The sequence below is a fragment of the Podarcis liolepis genome (assembly GCF_965112155.1).
Source record: "Podarcis liolepis genome assembly, chromosome: 5".
Classification (NCBI taxonomy): Eukaryota; Metazoa; Chordata; class Lepidosauria; order Squamata; family Lacertidae; genus Podarcis; species Podarcis liolepis.
This window is the reverse complement of record NC_139556.1, coordinates 23773370-23797390: the sequence shown is the minus strand read 5'-3', so window position 1 is coordinate 23797390 and position 24021 is coordinate 23773370. Positions and strand designations below refer to the sequence as shown.

Sequence of the window (24021 nt, the reverse complement as noted above, 5' to 3'; positions counted from 1 at the left end):
ATATTTTAGGGGGTTGCCTCTCCCCACCAAGTCGAAGGGTATTGCCATTCAAATGGTGCACGTTTGCCATATCTTGTGATCAATTTTGTGGAGAGGGGCTTACCTGCCCCCCCCCTCAACAACATTTTATTCAAGTTGGCCTCCTTGTGCCTCTGGATACTAGATGCTGGAGAAAAAAATGCTGTTGTGCTCATATCCAGCTCCTAAGTTATCTGGCTGAACCCAGTGAGAACAGGACAGTCCTTGTGATCCAGCTCCAGAGCAATGTTTCAGTTCTTTTTCATCCACACATATTACAAGACCTGATGCCAGCATCGCAGTCCAGTGCCAGCTGCAGCCTGGGTTTGGGGCCCTAATACCACACCATAGTGACACTATAGTCCGAAGTTGCCCAAAATTTCAGGGTGTCTTGAAAACACACACAAAAGGCCCCCTCTTTCTCCTCCTTTCCACTGGGGTAAAAATGCCCCCGAGACGGAAGATTATAATTTCAGGAGATAGAAGGGGAATCATCGAAGAGGGAGAAAGGAAAGTTACATAACTGGGCACAACCGCTCCGAATATTGCATCATCTCAGAGCAATCCATCTCCCATCGCTTCCTGCAAAGAGCCAAGCCAGTATCCCCGACCGTTGCCATTTCTGTTACGCAACCGCGAAGCGCGCAAACTTCGGGAAACTTTCCTCTGCATTCCTCCCCACGAAAGAAAATGAGGGGGGGGGGGAGAGAGAGAGAGAGCAGCCCTTTTAGGAGCTGCTGAGATCCGCAGGGGGGCGCAGACAAAGGCATTCTCCTGATCCGTGCGAGAGATCTTCTCTGCGCGCGCACACTTTTTTTCTCTTTTTGGAGCGTGATTTCCCCCTCTCCCCTGCGAGGAAATGGGCTCTCCCGATCTCCTCACATGATCGCCGAGGCACTTTCGCTTTTCCATATATTGGAGGCGGGCGGAGTGACAGCTCTAGCCAGGGGGAGACCCGCCGTTTCCGTCGCGTGTGCGTCTCCGGCGCGCCCTCGGGGAGCCTGCGCTTTACGCACGGGGAGGTGTAATCCGAAGCCGCCGGTTTAAATAAAGCGCAGCCTTGCTGCCTTTTTCCAAGGGAGAGGTTGTCAACGTCAGATCTCTTGCGCTGCTCTTTTCCGAGGAAATTTCTTCTTCCCTACGCAGAGGAAAGCGTTAACAGGAAGGAGGAAGAAAAGAGAGCAAAAATGATGAATGGGACGCTGGATAGCCTGTGTGACCACACACTGAATGAAGACGAAGGGACGTTCATGTTTACATCGGAATCCGTAGGGGAAGGACACCCAGGTAAGGATTTGGCGCAGGCGATTGCAGCTCGTTTTGAAAGGTTGCAAGGAGATCCTGTAGTATTTATTTTTTTTTAGCGCGGGGGCGGGGGGGGCATACCGCGTGCGTGTGGCTATAAAGCACATTTAACGTATGTCCTCCTCACCCCCCAAAATCTGGGAACTGTAGTTCACGCCGAGCTACAGTTCTTGGCACCCGCAACAAACTACTATTCCCAGCGTTCTGTGGGGCGGAGGAAGTGCTTTAAACGTGCTTTAAATTGATGGCGTGCACGCAGACGAAGTTTTGGGCTTCTTTTCACCTGCTATTGACTCATGTGAGAGCTAAAAGCAGCCTCTCCGGGGATGCCATTGCAGACCCTGATTCATTCCCCAGGGGGCATAGCTTCGAAAACCACTGCTAGCCACTGCAGTTCTTTCTGTCTTGCGATTTGACCGTGCACCTTTCAGAACAATCCCATCAGGAATGTCCATGCCACAGCTTTGATAGCGCCAGATCTGGCACTGATGGACACGATCCAGCCAAAGTTACATGCTTCTAAAGGCTCGCTGGTGTTAATGACACGCAGTGTATTCTGTGCAGTTTTCTAGGATGCAAATCCTGGTGAGTTCTGCCAAGCCTACTTCCAAGTAAAGGGACATAAGATTGCAGCCAGTTTGAAATCAGTGGGATTTAAAATACTGAATGTGTGCGTCTGTTGCAGTGAGACTCCCAGAGAACAAGAGTTGGGTGTGCACAAACTTTAAAAAAATTGTTAAGATAGTGTATTTTATTAGGCCTGTTCCTCTTGGTTCGTGTGTACATATTTTGGAGTTATGCAGAAGAGCTCGTAAGCCAAATGATTCACCCTCCCAGTTAAAACTTCTGTGTAACTATTAAAAATAAATAGATCTGTATGTTCCTACACCGATAGAACTTGGTCTCTTTAGCTGGGGGCTACATTAATCTGATATTTCAGTGGACCTTGTGGAATTCTCCCACATGCTTGCTATATCATTAAACTGTAAATCATTCCCCATAGCAGCTGGGCATGATGGCAGGACATATTATCTGGCCTCGTCCTCTCTCTACTCAAAGCGACCGGTTCCTCACACCTCTTTCTTAATTATTGTAAAAGCAAGGCAAATTGAAACTTTTTTTTTTTTAAAGAAAAGGGAATAGACATTATCTGTGCCAACATTCCAGCTCAAGTTTGTTTTATCTGGCAAGTCTGAGACTTGCGACGTGCTTGCAGCCGATGCAAACAGATAAATGATCTTTCGGACAAGGCCGGTGTATGTGTGTGCATGCATGCGTGCGTATTAGAGCTGTTTGAGGTACTCAGAGGTGTATTTGGCACTGTATATCTTTCAGCATGATTCAGGCCTTTCCTTCTGATTATGTAACAGTCAGCGGAATTAAAACAAAACAGAAGAACTTGTTTAGTTATTAGCATTCAGTTGGATGGGGGAGAGTTTGCTCCCCCTCTCGATGCATTAACTGGATATCTTGTGCCAACTTCTTATGTGGCATGTAGCAACCTCTGGCGACTGCGGGAGAATTCTGCCACTCCACAACATCGAGGAGACATTTTTTGTCCAGTTAATGGGGCTGCCAGCACCTTAGGCTTCCATCAGTTTTTTTCTTAAGTGGCAGTGATGCCAAGACGCTGGCTGATCCTGTTTCTTACATTATATTTATAGACACTAAGATTGACATTTGAACTTTTACGTTAAGGGAGGGGAACCTGTAGCCCTTCAGATCTTGGTAAACTATAGTTCCCCATCATCCCTGACTGCTGGCCATACTGACTAGAAAACTTGACAAAGGTTTCTGTGGTATCAGTGGTCTCAGATTTGTGAAGGTCCATTCACACATGTAAGTCAAAAAGTGATGACTATGAAATGTATGATAAGGGACACGGATGGCGCTGTGGGTTAAACCACAGAGCCTAGGACTTGCCGATCATAAGGTCAGCGGTTCGAATCCCTGCAACGGGGTGAGCTCCCGTTGCTCGGTCCCTGCTCCTGCCAACCTAGCAGTTCAAAAGCACATCAAAGTGCAAGTAGATAAATAAGTACCGCTCCGGCAGAAAGGTAAATGGCGTTTCCATGCACTGCTCTGGTTCACCAGAAGCGGCTTAGTCATGCTGGCCACATGACCCGGAAGCTACACGTCGGCTCCCTTGGCCAATAAAGCGAGATGAGCGCCGCAACCCCAGAGTCGGCCACAACTGGACCTATTCTTCTATTTGAAAGGCCAGGTTTTTGTTCCCTTTTGCCAGAGTGCACTGGTCTGTTTTGAGATCCAGTTCCCTCTCTAGAATCCCCAAGCTGTCTTTCTCTGCTCAATGGTACGTCCAACCCTTGAACTCTCAAATTAAAGCATGTTTAGATAGGGAAGTTAAACATATGCCCAGTTCTCTCCCACTGAAATAAACAGGATTATTTAAAGTTTACAGCTTAGGCTGAGTTTTTTTTTAAAAAAGAAGAAGCTTTGTCTAGATTTGTGGAGGCTTCCAAGATTGTCAGTGGATCTTCTGATAACTGGAGTTCAATGGGATTATTTGGCCTTCTGGTCACACCCCCATTTCAGATCCTGAGTGATGTGTGCATGAAAGACTGTAATGCTCTAGGGAGAACATTGATGCTCCAAAAGCCAAAGAAGGTATAATTTGGCTGCAAGAGTAGGTTTAGGACAGGATTTCCCAAACTTGGGTCTCCAGCTATTGCTGGACTACAACTCCCATCATCCCTAGCTAGCAGGACCAATGGTTGGGGATGTGCAAGAGCTACAAGTTTATTTGATATTTGTATGCTGCTTTCCCCAACAACAAGGCTGAGCTCTGTGTGACTCACAACAATAACAAAGCGTAAAAAGAAGCAAATCACAGTTCCATCAATATAATCAAATAAAATAACACAGTATAGTTTGTTATCTGTCTGGTGTTCCCCCCATACACTAATTCCCCTGTACAGTCTATGTGTCTGGATAGCCACAGTTTTGCAAGGTCCACGACTACCCTCCTTTAACCTGTTACACATGTCTCCTGTATCTGGACTAGCTTGTACACCTCAGAGGGCAGGATTTGGCCCTGGGGCCCCCTGTCACTGATCCGTGGTGTGTGTGTGAGTCAAGTAGAGTTGTGCAAAATCTACAGTATTTTCCTTAACGAGAAATGAGCAAACAGCAGTCAACAGAAGGAATGTGCAATTGTATATTTTTCCTCTAGTGGTTATCCACCTTCCTTAAGGGAGGGGAGGGTTGATAGTGAGTGACCAGGTGAATGATGCAAACCAAAGACAGGCATCCCACTGGATAGTCCAGTTTCTCCTGGGTAAGACTGAAAAATGTCTACCACTTGCTTCTTCCAGATATATAAACTGACCCATTCTGCAAGCAAACCAGATGAAAGTTCCTAGAAGTGAAGACATGCCTTGGGTGGGGGTGGGGAATACATTTAGGTTGTCTGTGCAATTGGGGAACAATATTATATAGCGAAAAAGTGAAACTGGATGAAACAAACTGCAAGCCAGCATAGCGTGAGCCACAATTAAGACTGCAGTTCTTAAATGCATGTCTGGGATTAAGTCCAACTGAACTCTGGGAGTTCTGAGAAGACATGCTTAGGAATGTGCTGTTAAATCCTCTTGATTAATTACTTGCTAAATTGTGGCCTAGTCTTTACATATCACTTTCCCCAGGCAAGTAAGTATGTTTTACCCACGCTTGGGACCAGGGTACAGCTTCGTTACGCAAAATTTCACAGCTGTCAGATGAGGTAAATAATCACCCAGGTTTGGAGTTTTAGTTATTGCAACAGATTTCTGAGAAGTGCAGTGTCAACCTTGGAAGGCACATTTTGTAGCAGTGTAGCGCATGTGTCCCAGTGACGCAACATCAGAGAAAAGCACACAGAAAGTTTGGACAAACATGGCAGCTAGGACAAATGACTAGTCGGTGTCATCTCAGTTGGCTCTGACAATATCAGGTTGTCACATTAAAAAAAATAAAAATCGGCGCTGTTAATGTTTCAATGTAAACACACCGCCCCTCCTTCCAGAGTTTAACGTCTGTTTGAATTTCATCCGAAATATTCCAAGTTTCCTTTCCTAATCTAGAACAAAAATACGATGCCATGCATTTCAGTCCATTTAACTGAAACTGTAGAATAGTTTCCATGACAAATGTTATGAACCCCAAACTGATCAGTGTGAAATACAGTGGCAGAATCAGAAAACAGTTGCCGCAAACACACACTTAGAATAAGAATGTCTTTGCTAACCTCCCCTACGGTAGGAAAGGGAGAGAGATGCCAGGTGGGTTTCTATAGGGATGGACTTCCATTCTCTGGGGCCACCACCGAGAAGGTGGCGTCCCTTGTCCTGAAGGAGTTGTGTAAGGAGAAGAACAAAGAACAAGACCCTTTCTCATGATTTAACGATGGAACAGTTCAACACAGTGATTTTGTCTACTGTCGGGGATCTCAGAATTGCCTTTAAGGGGGGAGGGTCAAGGGGGTCCAATATTAAAGATGGATCCTTTGAAAAGGCACAGTGCTTCAGTATTACAGAATAGCAGAGAAACTAAAAGTTCTCTCAATCTCAACTCGGTCTCCCCCTCTCCATGCTGTTGATCACCGTCTCTCTCCACACCTAAACTCTGTTCCCAAGACACAGCTAGTATGGCACTGCAGGGTCCTGAAATTGCACCCCTCCCTGTCCATTATCAATTAGCCTTGGTGATATCAGCTGGGTTTTTTGTGTTTTGTTTGGTTTCTTTTGGCCATCCCTGGAGATGGGGTGGCTTGCCCTCCCAGCCAATCAGAAGTTGGCCTCTAACCCCTCCTCCTCTTCCCCCACCCCACTTGGCAGCCATTCCAGAATCCCTGCCTACCGTACAAACACTGGTTAATCATTAATCCTGTGAGGAAGTGGTACATGGCTTTGGGAAGTTCATTATCGCCACGGACCCGTTTAGAAGCTGAAAGGCCGAGCGTTCACGTCCACCCAAATAAAGCCTGATGCAATCATCCCTCAAATCGCTTCTAGACCAAATGGGCCAATGTGATGGAAGGTCACTTAGACGTAAGGTTGCCAACTGGCCAGGAGGAACAACTTCAAAGCCAGCTTGGTTTGTTCCTGTGCCTTTAGGAGAGCTTAGGCATAACCCACACATGGACTTCTTCATGGCATGGAGCTGAACATGATCACCTCTTTAGCTGATGCAGATCTCGTTGCTGTTAAAGGCAAAGTTGACAGGGCCAGTTTGTAAGCTGACCACCCTAGTTGAACTCGGGCCGAGGAAAGCAGAGTTCAGAGCCAAATTGGGCTTTTTAAAATTAACATTAAAAGCAGCTGCTGGCAAATTGAAGGAGGATGTGGATATAGTCTAGCATCTTGTAGGGGGAGTGATTTTTAACTGAGGAAGGAATTTACTCCTCTCCCCATATCCCCTTTCCTAGTCAGCCGTCCATTGCTGAATTCAAGAAGTTTTAAAAGGGAAGTACGTAAAAGGGCTGAAGGTCTAATCACAGTTCTCCCGGATCTCAAGTGCTTTGGTCTTTAGCCACAAAGCACACTGGGTGCCCTCTGCTACCTAAGTCACTTTCTCCCTAATCTACTTGTAGGGCTTTTAGGTTAAAATAGGGTCGTCCCCCACTATTTTGGGGTGAGGACAGTCAGGATACTGGCACGAAAAGGGGGAAGGAGAAGTATTTCAGATTTACCGTTGCGGGAAACATCTAAGGGTTCAAGCTTTAAGCAGCGCTTGCTTTGAACACTTCACATTAATATTATTCTTATTCTTAATTGTTATTAACTGTCCCTCAACAAAAGTTAACAGGGAACGGGACAACTGATAATAATACAAAGTAAAAACTTCGGCAATAAAACTACAAAATAACCACAATCATAATATGCACGGTGTATAATTTCAAAACAATACACAGTGTTTGTTTACCCTCATGCGCTGAATGGAACGGATGTTTTTTCCTTAGGTGACAAAAAATGATGTCAATAAGCATATATCCAACAGGAGGGAGCCATGATTGAGAAAGCCCCACCTCAAGTCGCCATGGCACATACTTTGGTTAAGGAAATACACTGCCAGTAGGGCCTTTTCCTTAGATATTGGAGCATGGCCGGCACATACCAGGAGGGGAACTTCACCATGCATACCTGAACAGCAAAAAGTACTAGCTGGACTGGCCAGAAGGCTCACCACGTGCATTACAAAAGCCTCCTCGCCGCACTGATGATGACCAGACATGGGCACAAAATGTCTGAAAGGCTATGTAAAGTGCAGTCCTAAACCACGTCTGCTCAGAAACAACTCCTGTTTAATTCACTGGGGCTTCCTCCCAGATAAGCAGGGTTAAGATCACAGCCTTTGTCTTTGTGTACAGAACTGATCCGAGAAACACACGCAAAGAGTTTTAGCTGCACCACCAAGGACTTTGATGCCACTGATGGGGCAGAGAATCCTTGTACCTACCCCTTTGCCAGCTTGCCTGCCAGCCTGCTTGTCCACACACTGCTGAGTGTCTCTTTTTCAACATGATCCAATCTGGCTTTTTTCTGATCCACATGGATTTGCTGTTATCAAAATATCAAATTCCGCTTCTGTCCCCCCCCCCCCCGGCAAGTCTAGAGCTTCTTCTCCAGTGGAAGTTTACATCCTACCTTCTAGCCAGCTTCCTTTCCGGTCTCCTTAGCAGGTCTGTTGATTTTGTAGATCAGGCATGTCCAACAGGTTGATCGTGACCCACTGGTCGATCGTGGGGTTTTCATGGTCGATCCTTGGACCCTGAGTGATCTCTATCCCCGCCCCCAAAAACCTCAACAACTCTGGTCCATCCTCCAGTGACAATGGGTAGATCACTGCCAGTTTTTTTAATACTGTGAGTAGATCGCAATTTTGGGAGTTGAATGTGCCTGCTGTAGATCATGTCACTGCTTCCAACCCGGACCCTGAGGCCCTTCTTCATGTGCCTTCTCCATGAGAGGTGTGGAGGGCGCCTACACGAGAACGGGCCTTTTCTGCAGCGGCTCCTCACTTCTGGAATGCTCTCCCCTGAGAGGCTCACCTGGCACCTTCATTACATATCTTTTGGTGCCAGGCAAAAACATTCCTCTTTTCCTAGGCCTTTGCCTTATTGAACAATCTATGGCCTTTTAAGGAAGGGACGCGGGTGGCGCCTGTGGTCTAAACCACAGAGCCTAGGGCTTGCCGATCAGAAGGTCGACGGTTCGAATCCCGGTGACAGGGTGAGCTCCTGTTGTTTGGTCCCTGCTACTGCCCACCTAGCAGTTTGAAAGCACGTCAAAGTGCAAGTAGATAAATAGGTACCACTCTGGTGGGAAGGTAAACGCCGTTTCCATGCACTGCTCTGGTTTGCCAGAAGCGGCTTAGTCATGCTGGCCACATGACCCGGAAGCTGTTTGTGGACAAATGCTGGCTCCCTCGGCGTATAGAGCGAGATGAGCGCCGCAACCCCAGAGTCGTTTGTGACTGGACATAACGGTCAGGGGTCCCTTTACCTTTACCTTATGGCCTTTTAAACTGTGTGTGCAAGGAGAATGGTATTTGTTTGTTACAATAGTATTTACAGTGGTACCTCGGTTTACAAACTATTCGGTTTACAAACTCCGCAAAACCAGAAGTAGTGTCCCTGTTTGTGAACTTTACCTCAGTCTACAAACAGAAACTGAATGGTGGAAGGGCACTGGCGGCGGGAGGCCTCATTAGGGAAAGCGTGACTCTTTTTAAGAATGGATTCAGTATAAGAATGGACTTCAGGAATGGATTAAGTTCATAAACCATATGTCTCTGTTCCTGGTACCAGCATATATCCCACTCAGGAAACGGGCTCCTACAATATTAAAATCTGTTAAAATCTGGCCTGAAGGTGCTATTCACCAGCTGCAGGACTGTTTTGAGAGAACCAATTGGGATATTTTCGATCGTTCGGACCTGGAGGAGCACACGGCGGCAGTTCTGTGCTATATCAATCACTGCACAGACACTGTCACAGTAAATAAATCCATCCGGTTTTATCCTAATCAAAAACCCTGGATGAATGGAGAGGTCCAGTGCCTGCTGCGGGAAAGGAACAGGGCTTTCAGGTCGGGCGAGGTGCAGCTTTACAGTGTGGCAAGAGCAAACTTGAAGAGGGGTATTCGACGGGCAAAACTGGATTATAGGCAGAGGATTGAGGATAATTTAAGGAGCAACAACATAAGACAGATGTGGCAGGGGATTCAGCATATTACCAACTACAAACCTAACCTTGGCGCTGTCGACGGTGACCCTTTGCTGGCGGAGGAGCTTAACCTCTTCTTTGCTCGCTTCGAGAAGGAGCCACCTGAGACGCCGGTATTACAGCCACCAGCCCATAGGGGCCCCTCATTCACTGTAGAGGAGCACGAGGTGAGACAAGTATTGAGGATGGTGAATCCGAGGAAGGCGGCTGGACCTGACGGCATCACTGGAAAGGTGTTGAAGGGCTGTGCGGATCAGCTGGCGAGGGTCTTTACTAAGATCTTCAACAAGTCCTTACACCAGTCTATTGTCCCACCCTGCCTGAAGTCGTCAACTATTGTCCCTCTGCCTAAAAAATCCACAATCAGTAGTTTGAATGACTACAGACCAGTTGCACTGACTCCAATCATCATGAAGTGTTTTGAGAAACTGGTGCGCCGTCATATTATTTCCTGTCTTCCATCAACTTTTGACAACTACCAGTTTGCATACAGGGCAAATAGATCCACAGAAGACGCTATCACCACCACTCTCCATGCTGCTCTGTCCCATCTGGAGCAGCCGGGGAACTATGTGAGGCTGCTGTTTGTGGATTTTAGCTCTGCTTTTAACACTATCCTCCCCCATAGACTGGTGTCCAAGCTAGAGACGATTGGACTCCCCAACTCCACCTGTCTTTGGGTTTTGGATTTTTTGTCAGAACGTTCTCAGAGGGTTAGAGTAGGGTCACATGTGTCCACAGCCCTTAGCCTTAACACCGGCTCACCACAGGGTTGTGTGTTGAGTCCCCTGCTCTATGCTCTCTATACGTATGACTGTACAGCCATCTACTCCAGCAACAAAATCATCAAGTTTGCTGATGATACTACGGTGGTGGGGCTCATTTCAGGAGGGGATGAGTCCGCCTATCGGGACGAGGTGGAGCGGCTTTGTGTTTGGTGTGGAGAGAACAATCTGGCTCTTAATACGGCTAAGACCAAGGAATTGGTGGTGGATTACAGGGAAAAAAAGGCGGACATTCAGCCCTTGTATATCAACGGGGAACGGGTGGAGAGGGTGGCGGAATTCAGGTTTTTGGGAGTGACTATGGATCAGGGCATGACTTGGAGCGCAAATACCACTGCTCTGGTGAAGAAGGCCCAGCAGAGAATTTATTTCCTCAGACTTTTAAAAAGAACAATCTGAGTGAGAGACTGCTGGTGTCCTTCTACCGAGGCTCCATAGAGAGCATACTTACATACTGTATTTGTGCTTGGTTCTCCAGTTGTACAGCTAGGGAGAGGAAGGTGCTCCAGAAGGTCATAACCACAGCCCAAAGGATTATTGGTCACCCTCTCCCACCTTTGGAAGAACTGTACGGTTCCCGTTGCCTTAGGAAAGCAAACAACATCCTGCAGGATCCATCTCACCTGGGATACAGTCTGTTTGCACTACTGCCTTCTGGCAGGAGGTATAGAAACATCAAGTCAAGGACAAATAGACTGAAAAACAGTTTCTATCCAAGAGCTGTGGCCTTTTTCAATGCTGTAACTCGATAGTGAGACCTGGGAGTTTGATGGGTGTGGGTGTGGGTGTGGTTGGAAGGTGGTTTGTTTGGTTGTTGTTGTGTTTTGCTTTTGTTGTTTTTAAGGGATGGCATCCAATTTCGTTGCACTTGTGCAATGTTGCACTAGTGTAATGACAATAAAGAATCTATCTATCTATCTATCTATCTATCTATCTATCTATAAACCAAGGTACCACTGTATTCTTGTGTTTTTATATTGTAAACCACCCTGTGATCCTCAGATGAAGGGCAGTATAGAAATTTAATTAATTAACAACAGTAATAAAAAATATTAAAGAAGCATTGTGTTAGCCCAAGTTAAATAAGATATTGTCATGCTTGGAATTAATCAGTCCAGTATCAAGCAGCATGCTGGTACTGTGATGCAAGCTGGGATATCATGCAGTAAGTGTTCCCTGTTTCCAGCTATGAAGTCAGGATTCTGAGAAGTTGCTAGTCAGTTAATATTGGCCAACCCTCTCATGTAACACCATCTACAATATGTTGATGAGTATCTGGTGTCCCAGGTTGGCGACAGGACAGAAAGAGGAGGCACTTCTCTATTTTATTTTATTATTTTATTTTATTTTATCTATGCTTTTCATATTCATACATTTCACTAATTTTACAATCATTTTAACATGTCAACACTTGACTTCCTTTCCCCATCTTTCTGCGGTTCCTTAAATTTATTTTTAATATCTTCTGCATTTCCAGATTAACTTAATTGCTAATTTATTCATCTACTTTAAAGATATAAAACTGCAGGTTATTGCAATAATCCTGCCAATGTTCTTATCTGTTTACAATTTTTCTGCAAATATTCCATAAACCATTTCCATTCTTTTATAAAATGTTTGTTATCTTGATTTCTTATTCTTCCGGTAACTTTCACCATTTCTGCATTTTCCATAAGCTTTTGTATCCATTCTTCCTTTGATTGGACTTCTGCTTCTTTCCACTTTGGGGCAAGTAACATTCTTGCTGCTGTAGCATACATGAATAAGTTTCTATACAGTTTAGGTAGTTCTATCCCTATAATCCCCCCCTCAAAGGCTTCTGGGGTTTTTTGTGTTTATGTGTGTGTGTTTTTAATTACAAATGTTAGTTTAAACATCCTTTTCAATTTATTATATAGCATTACTGGGAAAGATGGGCACTTCTTGAGCCTTTGTGACTAGCAGTTGTTTTAAGAAACTTAAAAGTCTTATATGTGTGAGGGTCTTGCTTTATACCAACCAGACCACTGGCAGAGGCTCTGCAGAGAACCAGGCAGAGGTCCTTCCTAGGCCTCCCTGGAGATTGAGCATGGGACCGTTCGTATGCGCTCCACCACTGATCTATGGGCCCTTCCTGCTGTTGTTTAAGCCTTAAAAGCTGCACATAGCTCAGCTGCAAGACAAATGCTCCACACACCAAGCTTGGCTGTCCACCACTACAATGGATGTCTTCCCATTTAGGGTCCAGAGAAATGGAGCAGAAGACCTGTTGGCCTCTGTTTCTGAGAGGCAAGGGGCCGGCTTTCTCGAGCCACATTTCCTTCTGCTTTGCTGGGCTGAGGTTCCTGAGACTTCTTGGTGCAACCTCAGAAACAGGTCCTTTAAGGGCAGCATTTCCCAACCTTGGGCCTCCAGCTGTTTTTGGACTACAACTCCCATAATCCTCAGCTAGCAAGACCAGTGGTCAGGGATGATGGAAATTGTAGTTCGAAAAAAGCTGGAGGCCCAAGGTTACGAAACACTGCTTTAGGGTAAGTGAGCTCTGCCCCAAGAATGGGGAATCTGGCCCTCCAGATGTTCTTGGACTCCAACTGCCACCAGCCCCAGGTAACATGACCCAACGGTCAGGGAGTCCAGCAACACCTGGAAGGCCAGAGGTTTCCCATCCCTGCTCACTACTCTTCCCCTGCATACTTCAGATGACTTCCCACTGTGAAGTGGGAGGACTAGTGGATCTCAATCTGGGATGGTGGTGGTGGAATTCATTTGAGACTTGCTCTTCCGGCAGCTGTGGCCTTAGTAGTATCTGATCTTTGCAGGCATATTCCCTCTATATCTTGTTTCATTTTTGTCTCGACCGCGCTGGTCTGGTCACCAGTGGAACTGAATTCTACTCTGATCTGTCTCTGCTCCTTCAAAGCCTTAGAGCTGGGACAATCTCATGGGCAGGGTAGCTCGTCCCAATATTATGAAAAGATGCAAAATGAGAATTGGGTTGTTCACCATCTCTGTATGCTCTATAACAGACATATGATTAGTAGCTTTTGGGGGGCAAATTGTAGCACACGGCTTGGCTTTTTAATGGATTCAATTTGTTGAATTTTTCTTGGGTGGAGGCAAGCAGCATGCATATGATAGAGCTATAAAATGCAGAGTATCTGAACAAAACTTTCCGCTTGTCAATCCCATGTGCCGAAAGTAGCGCATGTTTCTGGTTTCTTCTCTCAATTGCCCAACTTATCTCTTTCAGATAAGATATGTGATCAGATCAGCGATGCCGTGCTCGATGCCCACCTGAGGCAAGATCCAAACGCCAAGGTTGCTTGTGGTAAGAGACCGTGTCTGAAATGATGGCTGCTCTGCACTTTCCAGCCAAACATAATTGCGATAGGTAGTGGGTGGTGTGGGGAACCCATATAGTGCAAGGACCACTAGCAGAAGTGTCAAAAGCAGGGGGAAAGTTTTGCATAGCCCCTCCAGACTGTTTCCCAGATTGTATCTGTCTCCCTGTTGTCCCAACAGAACACAAGGGATGTCTGCAAAATTCATACCCTGCATTCCATTCCTTGGTCACGCCAGAGTGTGACAAAGATGGAACCCAGGAACTGGCAAAAATGCATATAAAAGTAGATCTCTACAAAGAAATCATTTTGGGGTGGGGCCAGAAAATGAGGTTCCTCACACCCAATTTTGCTTTCATTTCTACCCCTATGACTTTAAGTTCTCACTTTGGTTTTTGTTGTTTAAATTATGCCAATTAAGGCTGAATGATGAACAACGAGGTTCTCACTTGAGAGGCTTTGTCTACCCCCTTGGGTAGATAGAAAGTTTGGGGAGCATATCTGTTGCTTTGTTTTTTTTCTGGGTGACACTGGTCTAATTACTATTGAATGAGTTGTACAGTGGTACCTTGGGTGTTGAACACAATCCATTCTGGAAGACCGTTCGACTTCCGAAATGTTTGACAACTGAGGCGCAAAGGGCGGTTGGCAAAGTCAATGGAGAAAATGGAAAAACACGCAGCGGAAGCTGTTTGCCTTCCGAGGCGTGTTTGAAAATGAAAGCACTTGCTTCTGGCTTTTCGGCATCCAAAAACCAAAATGTTTGGCTTCTGAGATGCTCAAAAACCGAGGTACCACTGTATACCTATCTGCCTTCAGTCCCTGAAACAATCTCATGAGAGGGGCAAGTCACTGCAGTATGATGAGCAGGTACAAAATGGGAAATGAGTTATTCTCAGTGTGTATACAGCCTTGGTTCTCGAACGGAATCCGTTCCAGAAGTCGTTTGACTTCTGAAAATGTTGGAAAACCAAGGTGTGGCTTCTGATTGGCTGCAGGAGCTTCCTGCCCTCAATCAGAAGCCGCATTGACGTTTGGCTTCCAAAAAATGTTTGCAAACCGGAACACTCGCTTCTGGGTTTGCGGCGTTTGGGAGCCAAAATTTTCGAGTTTCAAGGTGTTCGTGAACCAAGGTACCACTGTATATACACACGCTAGATAGTGATAGGTACCCAAGAGCAAATAACATGCTTACTGTAAATGAATATTTGAGCCAACCTAACAGAGTTTCCCCCTTGTTTTTCCTCCCCCCGCAGAGAGTGTGTGCAAAACAGGGATGGTGCTGCTCTGCGGGGAGATCACATCCAGAGCGGTGGTGGATTACCAGCAGATCGTCCGAGACACAATTATGAACATAGGCTATGATGATTCAGCTAAAGGTTGGTGATAAAACAATGGAATGATGCTGGGTCACTGCTTGGCCAAAAAGCTGTAGAACTAGTCCCTCTCTGCTTGCCTGCTTCCCCAGGACAAGGAAGAACCTGATGCAATTGGTGCTGTGGATTGCTTAGCTGCCACCAGGAGACAAGTTCCCAGCTCCTTTAATAAGGAACAGGAAAAACTATTTACTGGGAGGTTAAAGGTTATCTCAGGGTTGAAGTCGTGGGTGTCCTTTGCACTGGGCCACTTTGTAGCATTCCTGCTATTCATGGCATACTTGACTTCTTGAGCCCACAAAGTTGTCAGGCCTTAAGACTTTTTACTGAGGCCAAGATTATATTTTTACATCAACTCATGCAGTGCAATTCATCAGGAAGTGTGCTAGCTGGTGGCAGCTGGTAATATTATTCTCAATTTTTACCTGTTGCTTAAATATAGCTGATGTGGAGGATTGCCATAGTTCACTTGGAAGTGAGTTCCATGTGTGAAGTGTGGACACTTAAAAGTTATTATGGAGAGGAGGGGGGGAAATAAATGCACAGTTGGCAGTTTTGGTGCCAGCCACACATTTAGCATTGCATGTCATTTTGCCCATGGCTTGTTCCCAGTGCATCAGAATGCATTGCAGTCAATTTACGCATGCAAACAAAGCAAAGACGAAACAATGTAAATCTGAAATGAACAGGGCACCAATAGAGCAGCAAAGCCCAGAATACACAGGCACCTATAGGAAAGTAGACTTCCTTAAGCCAAAAAATGTAGACCTGTGTTTGTTTGTTTGTTTTAGCATGGGGGTATGTTTGAACTAGTCATTACCCTGGATTGAGTTGGTAGGGTTCACACGCAGAAATTATTTATTGTAGTAATTCATTTAAACCACTAGCACCTCTGTTTTGTATGGTCAGTTTGCTGCTTTGGTCACATGCAAGAGAGTAGCTTCTTAAGGAAACAAATCAGACTCCCACTGAAACTGAAGTGGGAAGGATGAAATACTGCATGAGTAAGGCATTCATTTATTTATTGCAGTTATTTCCCACCTTTTCCTCCCAGGAGCTCAGGGTGACATACAAGGCTCTCCCTCTCCTCCTTTAATCCCAATAACAACTTTGTGGAGTAGATTGGGCCGAGAGGCAGCGACTGGCCCAAGGTCACCCAGCGAGATTTGGAGTCATGGGAATTTAAACTGTGGTCTCCCAGATATCTGTCCGACACACTAACCACTAAACCACACTGGCTGGGATGGCTCAGTTGGTAGAGGATGAGACTCTTAATCTCAGGGTCGTGGGTTTGAATCCCACATTGGACAAAAGATTCCCTGCATTGCAGGGGGTTGGACTAAATGACACTTGGTGCTGGAGGAGACTCTTGAGAGTCCGATGGACTGCAAGAAGATCAAACCTCTCCATTCTGAAGGAAATCTGCCCTGAGTGTTCACTGGAAGGACAAATCCTGAAGCTGAGGCTCCAATACTTTGGCCACCTCATGAGAAGAGAAGACTCCCTGGAAAAGACCCTGATGTTGGGAAAGATGGAGGGCACAAGGAGAAGGGGACGGCAGAGGACGAGATGGCTGGACAGTGTTCTTGAAGCTACCAGCATGAGTTTGACCAAACTGCGGGAGGCAGTGGAAGACAGGAGTGCCTGGCATGCTCTGGTCCATGGGGTCACGAAGAGTCGGACACGACCAAACGACTAAACAACAACTCTTCAATTCTGTGATGAAGGGAGAGCTTGCTTCCCTGGGATGTTGGCTGCAATGTACAAGTCGGCAGCAGTATCCCTTACAGGGTGTGCGGGGAATGATGGGCCTCCCAGGCCGAAGATCTGCTTGTGAGCATTCCCCACAGATGCAGCCAATCAGCTGCCTTGGAAAGGCTCCATTCCCCAAGCAGCTGGCCGGTGCAGCTCTCTGCCCCACGAAGGGGTGCAGTAGTGTGGCTGGGGACACGGCTGAGTTTCAAGTGTCCAAAGGGGACATGTTGCAGCCAGATCTTCTCTTGACTGAAGAACCTGGGCCTGTCAGCTCATCTTGCACGCTGGGTTACTTACTCATGGACGACTCTGCTGCCGTTCTACATGCCAGGAATGAAGACAGTCAGTTTCTCATTCCTGGAAAAGAACGCATGGGCACACACTAAACCTTAGTAGCCCTGCGCTTAGTAAAAGAACATTTATTCTAAGAGGAAAAACTATACCTTGTAGGGGGATGGCTGATGAGAAAGCAGCTAAGAAAAAGGGAGACTTGACTGTTTGTTCCCCAGCTTGAGTTTCAGAACAAATTGGGGAGAGGACTCCCCTTTTGTACTTCGTACAATATCCTTGCTGCACCCATTGGTATCATTTTTGAAACGCTGCTCTCTTTGGTCCCACTAATGAAGGGAAAGCAAGCTTCAGAGTTTTTAACAGCGCTGCAGGTCCCTTTAATGATAAAAACATCCAACATTTTAATATACGAAGAGGGTTTCTGCAATCTGCACGGCTGCTCTCATGTAGTAGAACTTGCTCCTTAAGGATCAAATTATCTCTTATCCAGCGGATTTGTGATTGATTTCCCAAGTTTTTGTTTTTTTTAACTGATATCCAAAGAAGGCTGCTGTTTAGTTTTGAGCTGATGAGATGGGGAGAAGAAGCTGCCCTGTGATGTTGCTGCTACTCAGTTCAGTACTGAGCTAGACAGGACCAACGATTTGACTTAGTATAAGACAGCATCCTACACTGGTCGGTGTTAAGTGCCACTGCCACAACTTCTGCTGCTCTTAATGAGTTGGCGGTTCCCCAAGGCTGAATTTTGGGGTGTGGTTCTTTTGCTTTTTGTTTAAAGCCAGGAGAGCAATTGTGGAGGTCCCATGAAATTTGTAGCAGAGATTTGGCCTCAATGTATTCTGCAAGAGCTAAATGAAATATGATGGGGGCATCATATTTCTGCCCCACCCACAAGTAAAGTGGACCTTGGGGGCCTAAATCTTTTACAGCAAATTGGCTGTGCCGGTGAGAGGACCAGAACTCTCTCTGCTGTCTTCCCTCACCTCTCTCCTCAGACCCTAGTCTCCAGTATATGCTGTCTGCAGTACAGTGGTACCCCGCAAGACGAACGCCTCGCGAGACGAAAAACTCGCAAAACGAAAGGTTTTTTCGTTTTCGAGTTGCCTCGCAAGACGAATTTCCCTATGGGCTTGCTTCGTGAAACGAAGCTTGCCCCGCAAGCTCCGGGGACAGCGGGTCTTCCCCGCTGTCCCCGGACCTCTTTTGAAGCAAGGGGCGGCGGGGAGATCGCTTCTCCCCGCCGCCCCTTGCTTCAAAAGAGGTCGGGGACAGTGGGAAGCGCAGCGCTTCTTCCCCGCTGTCCCCGGACCTCTTTTGAAGCAAGGGGCAGCGGGGAGAAGCTGTCCAGAAGAAGAAGAAGAAGAAGAGTTTGGATTTGATATCCCGCCTTTCACTCCCCTTCAGGAGTCTCAAAGCGGCTAACATTCTCCTTTCCCTTCCTCCCCCACAACAAACACTCTGTGAGGTGAGTGGGGCTGAGAGACTTCACAGAAGTGTGACTGGCCCAAGGTCACCCAGCAGCTGCATGTGGAGGAGCGGAGACACGAACCCGGTTTCCCGGATTACGTGACTACCGCTCTTGCGGGCGGGGGGCAAAAGTCTTTGTCCCCCCTGCCTGCCTTCCCAGGGGCTTTTACATCGCCCCGGACAGCGGAGAAGTCCTCCGCTGTCCCGGGCGATTTTAAAATGCCGCCCGCCAGCATTTTAAGATTGCCCCGGACAGCGGAGAAGTCCTCCACTGTCCCGGGGTTTTTTAAAATGCTGGGGGTGGGAAGAAAAGCCCTTGTCCCCCCCCCAAGCCTTCAGAAGAGGTCGGGGGACAGACTGTCCCCGGACCTGGTCTGAAGGCGGTTTCCATAGGAACGCATTAATTGATTTTCAATGCATTCCTATGGGAAACCGTGCATCGCAAGACGAAAAACTCGTAAGAAGAAAAAACTTGCGGAACGAATTAATTTCGTCTTGCGAGGCACCACTGTACTACAAAAAATGACTCTGATGTTTTTGATCCAGCTCAGTCTTAGAGATCTCAAGGCATGGGACTTTGATGATTCTCCTTGGCTGGGTAATCCCCCAATTAGCAAACCTTTTAAACAACCTCTCTGCGTTTGGCAAACCTAGTTGATGGACTATGCCAAGATGGCAAAACTGACTAGAAAACTCAGAAACCAAGAGGATAAAAACTTTGTAAAAGAATGAGGGAAATGTATAAGTTATTTAAAGGTAAAGGTAAAGGACCCCTGACAGTTAAGTCCAGTCTCGGACGACTCTGGGGTTGTGCACTCATCTGGCTCTATAGGCCGAGGGGGGCCGGTGTTTGTCTGCAGACAGCTTCTGGGTCATGTGGCCAGCATGACTAAGCCATTTCTGGCAAACCAGAGCAGCGCACGGAAACGCTGTTTACCTTCCCGCCTATTTATCTACTTGCACTTTGATGTGCTTTTGAACTGCTAAGTTGGCAGGAGCTGGGACCGAGCAACGGGAGCTCACCCCGTCGTGGGGATTCGAACTGCCGACCTTCTGATCGGCAAGCCCTAGGTTCTGTGGTTTAGACCACAGTCCCACCTGCGTCCCTTATAAGTTATTTAGGAGACCACTGTAAGCAGATGGAAACAAAAGCAGGGTTTTGATTTCATTTGTAGTGTAAAAATTACCTTGGATAATATGGTTCGATATAAAAATTGGATTATGGATGAATATGCAGTAGTAGATATTTAAAAGACCCCATGAAGGGGATGGGGGGAAGTCCTGAGATTTGGAGATATTTCTTCTTATTCTTTGTTTATTTGTACTTTGTATTTGTAAAACCAATAAAAACGTTTTTTTAAAAAAATGGAATGAAATACCACCATTTTTAACACTGCTCCTTCTGAGCATTCTTTAGTCTTCCCTTCCTGGAAGGCCACATCCTCCGTAGAACTAGAACCTGTCAGCCCTGCTGGGGAAGGATGTTTGCAACCTAGTAAAAACATTTCCAGCGGTCTTGTGGGACATGGCTTCGAAGGATGGAAAAGAAAGGCAATTCACGGCTTCCATTTTTCCTCCGCAGGCTTTGACTATAAGACTTGTAACGTTCTTGTTGCATTGGAACAACAGTCGCCCGATATTGCCCAGGGCGTGCATTTGCACAGGTCAGAAGAAGAGGTTGGCGCTGGGGACCAGGTAATCATTGCAAGAACATTAAAAAAAAATCCATCTTTATATTCGCCAGAAGTATTCATCTTGGTGAAAAGTGCCAGTAAGCAGCTGGGGGTTGATTTGCACCATGCATTTCAGGATTCAGTCACCAGGATTATGAAAGCAATTATTGCAGGCATCAGCACGTACAAGACCCAAGGTCAAATCGGCCCCCACTTAATGCCACCACCTCTTAAGTCCGATGCAAGAATTAGGAGCACAGAACTGGTGATGAAAGTATTGAGCTAGGGCTGGGAAGATGGAGGTCGGGTCCTCACTTAGCCACGAACGGTGGTTGATCATGTTGCCCCGAGCAACAAACCTTGGCTAATACTGGCTAATTACTAATTATAACTAATAATTTCTAAATACAGTGGAACCTTGGTTCCCGAACGCCTCCGTTGTTGTATGTTTCGGTTCTCGAATGCCAAAAACCTGGAAGTAAATGCTTCTGTTTTCGAAAGCTTTTAAGAACCCAAAAGTGCGATGCAACTTTCTCTGAGTGCAAGAAGCTCTTGCAACCAATGAGAAGCAGCTCCCCAGTTTTTGAACGTTTTGGATTATGATTATGACCACCATAAGTCTCCAGTATTCACTCTCTCTCTCCTCACAAGGAAAGAGAACATGCAGAATTCTTCCTCAGGACTCCCTACCACTCGAGGGAATACAAAATAGCATTTATAAAAATGAAACACTAAAGGGAGGAGCTGTATCAAGGAGGAAAGAGGAATCTGATTCTAGAATGAAAAAGGAGAAAGAATTTTGTGAAGCGAATTCTAAGGATGCTAATATATGAAAAGTAGTCCTTGTTGTTGTCTTCTTTTTGCTAATGGAAAATAATGGCTCCTTTCCCACTGCAGGGCCTGATGTTTGGCTATGCCACCGACGAAACAGAAGAATGTATGCCCCTGACCATTATGCTCGCTCACAAACTGAATGCCAAAATGGCCGAGCTGAGGCGCAACGGGGTCCTCCCTTGGCTTAGGCCGGACTCCAAAACCCAGGTACTTTCATTTTCACAGATTATTTCTCTTCCGCTCATAACTAGGGCCTATCCATTTGACCATTCTTTGGCATTGGGAGGCCTGTTATGTTTTTGGAAGTGATTCTTGCTGTTCTGTGAGAACCATGGGTTGGAGGAACGCGAGATCTGTAAATGGAATAAAGTTCCCTCCTTTATCCAGCAGACTTCTCTAAAAGCCTCTCTGGAGGACTTGGGGACCTTCTTGAATGGTATGGGCTGGGCTATGGGGGTGCTGCCATGGGAAGAGGATGTTGCCCCCCAGTGGGCAGAGACCCCTTGGTGCAAGCAGAGTTGTCCATTTTTTTTTTTTTTGGTAGGGAAGCCATTCAGAGTTGGGCCAAGCCCCAAATGGGGGCACAGTTGTTGTTTTGGGGTTGGTTTGCCAGTTTTGGGGTGTGCTTTTTCTCTCGCCACCACCCTACAGTTCACAATTGCTTCCTTCGTTCCCAGATCACAGTTCAGTATGTCCAGAAAGATGGCGTCGTCATCCCAGTGCGTGTCCATACCATTGTCATCTCGGTGCAGCACGACGAGAGCATCTCTCTGGATGCCATGCGCAAGGCCCTCCAGGAGCATGTCATCAAGGCTGTGGTTCCACCCAGATACTTAGATGACAATACAGTCTACCATCTTCAGCCCAGTGGCCGGTTTGTTATTGGAGGACCGCAGGTAAGTATGTGTTCACTGATATGTGGGTAAATATGAGGAAATCTATTATTGCTCCTCTTAGGTTCTCCTGAAATGCATATTTATGTTATGACTGGTACTCCCCCCCCCAAATCAAATCTGGAGGCATACTCTCAAAAGGTACATGCCCAAAAGAAAACAAATAAAAATTTCCCTCCATCACAGCGGTTTTCTAATTTCAGGGTACCGTTTCACATTGCCTTAGCCATTGAGAAAAACTTGCATGTCTGCCATCGGACCCTTGTGTGTTGCAGAGATTTCTGAAGGTGCTTTTAAGGATATATATACTTGCAATTATTTTATATCATTTATTTTCACATATATTTACTTAGGGCTACACATAGTTCACTGTAATAGGCAGGATCTTAAGCCCTAAGATGAAGTGTTTCTCAAACTTGGGTTCCCATCATCCCTAGCTAGCAGGACCAGTGGTCAAGGATGATGCGAATTGTTGTCCAACAACAGCTGGGGACCCAAGTTTGAGAAACACAGGGCTAAAGAGAGGAAATACGTGGCAGTTTTCTGGGACATCTTCTTCCGAGGCTTCTTGATAGGTTGTTGTTGTTTTCCATTTTGTAGCATTTGCCGCTTTTCCATCTCATTAAGATTTAGAAGTGACGCTTGCCATTGTAATATTGCAGGGGGACGCTGGAGTTACTGGACGGAAGATCATTGTGGATACTTACGGCGGATGGGGAGCCCATGGGGGTGGGGCTTTTTCGGGCAAAGACTACACAAAGGTGGATCGGTCAGCAGCATACGCAGCCCGGTGGGTTGCCAAATCCTTGGTGAAAGCTGGGCTTTGCCGCCGTGTCTTGGTCCAGGTAGGTTCTAGTTTTGTCCTCTTCCACCCTTTTCTCACCTAGCAGCCGTCAGAGGAAATGAAGCGTTGTGGCAGATTTGTGGCTGCCTGCTGCTGAAGCCATCAAGCCCACATTTCCTCCTCCTCCTCCTCCTCCTCCTCCTCCTCCCCCCTCCGTTCCTCCTGCTGCAGGGTCTGAAGTACAAACTGCACTGTATCACGGCGAAAGGTTACCAGGCAGAGAGCGGAAGCAAAGTGTGTGGCTGCTATTTCTGGGGGTAGTTGAAGCCCTGCAACAGCTACTTTTTGCTTGAGAGACATGGCTTCCTGTGGGGAACTGCTATATTAAGGATATCATTGGGGCAGTTGTATCCGATAGGTTCAGTATATAAGAAGCGGCTGTATACAGAGGCAGGTCGGTAGCCCCTCTAGCCCTCTACTTACTGAATTCCTTTTCTTACCTGAATTCTTTTAAGCATAGAGAATGTAACAGTTATCTTAGCAGTCTTTGAAACAATTCTACAGTGGTACCTCGGGATGCGAACGGGATCCGTTCCGGAGCCCCATTCGCATCCCGAAGCGAACGTAACCCGTGTTGGCGCTTTTGCACATGCGCGTGATGTCATTTTGACGGTCTGCGTATGCGTGCACGGCGAAACCCAGAAGTAACGTGCTCTGTTACTTCCGGGTCGCCACGGAGCGCAACCCGAATTTGCCTAACCCGAAGCGTATTCATCCCGAGGTATGACTGTATAGGGAAGTTCAGCACTGCATTCTTGAGGTTCAGCTCCCCTCCAATTTGGGTTTCCAGCTGTTGCTGGACTACAAAGCCCATCATCCCTAGCTAGCAGGACCGGTGCTCAGGGATGATGGGAGTTGTAGTCCAACAATAGCCAGGGACCCAGGTTGGAGAACTACCATTAAGAGTCTGGACTTAATGGAACGTGGGAAGTTGCCTTACACCAAGTCAAGCAATTAGTCCGTCTAGCTTAGTAGCATCTACACTGACTGGCAGTGACTCTCCGGGAATTTTAGGTAGGAATCTTTCCCAGCCCTACCTAGAGATGCTGGTGATTAAACCCAGGAGCCTCTGCCTGTTTAGCAGATGCTCTGCTGTTGACTTGTAGCCTTTCTTCCAGTGCCCTTAGGGTGGGCTTGCTCTGGGCTTAACGCTCTCATAGGCAATCCACTCATCAGATGGCAACGTGCTCTACAGTGTGGTCCTGCGGTCCTGCTGCATTTCTCCACCAAAGCCCG

At 46.6% G+C, this 24021-nt stretch overlaps 1 protein-coding gene and 2 long non-coding RNA genes across 5 annotated transcripts in view; 1 reads left to right on the top strand and 2 right to left on the bottom strand.

Moving 5' to 3' along the window:
• The first annotated feature begins 638 nt into the window (after positions 1 to 638).
• MAT1A (methionine adenosyltransferase 1A) overlaps positions 639 to 24021 on the top strand; it is a 28308-nt gene continuing 4925 nt past the window's right edge. The window contains exons 1-9 of one of the 3 annotated variants that reach the window (XR_014525920.1): positions 746 to 1305; positions 13562 to 13639; positions 14909 to 15031; positions 20124 to 20236; positions 21112 to 21255; positions 21726 to 21944; positions 22604 to 23291; positions 23521 to 23567; positions 23647 to 24000. Coding sequence is in view for 1 of the 3 variants with exons in the window: in XM_083502782.1 (XP_083358908.1) it covers positions 1206 to 1305; positions 13562 to 13639; positions 14909 to 15031; positions 20124 to 20236; positions 21112 to 21255; positions 21726 to 21944; positions 22604 to 22786 (960 nt within the window). In the remaining 2 variants the exon portion in view is untranslated. Of the gene's footprint in view, positions 1306 to 13561; positions 13640 to 14908; positions 15032 to 20123; positions 20237 to 21111; positions 21256 to 21725; positions 21945 to 22603; positions 23292 to 23520; positions 24001 to 24021 lie in introns of all 3 variants that reach the window. The other 2 variants (XR_014525921.1, XM_083502782.1) reach the window with 2 other exon arrangements.
• On the bottom strand, positions 960 to 8085 carry LOC310706779. Its single transcript, XR_014526173.1, has 2 exons — positions 6467 to 8085; positions 960 to 6413 (listed from the first exon to the last, which is right to left on the bottom strand). It is a non-coding gene; the product is annotated as an uncharacterized lncRNA (long non-coding RNA).
• LOC310706773 lies at positions 16034 to 19348 on the bottom strand. The gene is made up of 2 exons (XR_014526168.1): positions 19069 to 19348; positions 16034 to 17988 (listed from the first exon to the last, which is right to left on the bottom strand). It is a non-coding gene; the product is annotated as an uncharacterized lncRNA (long non-coding RNA).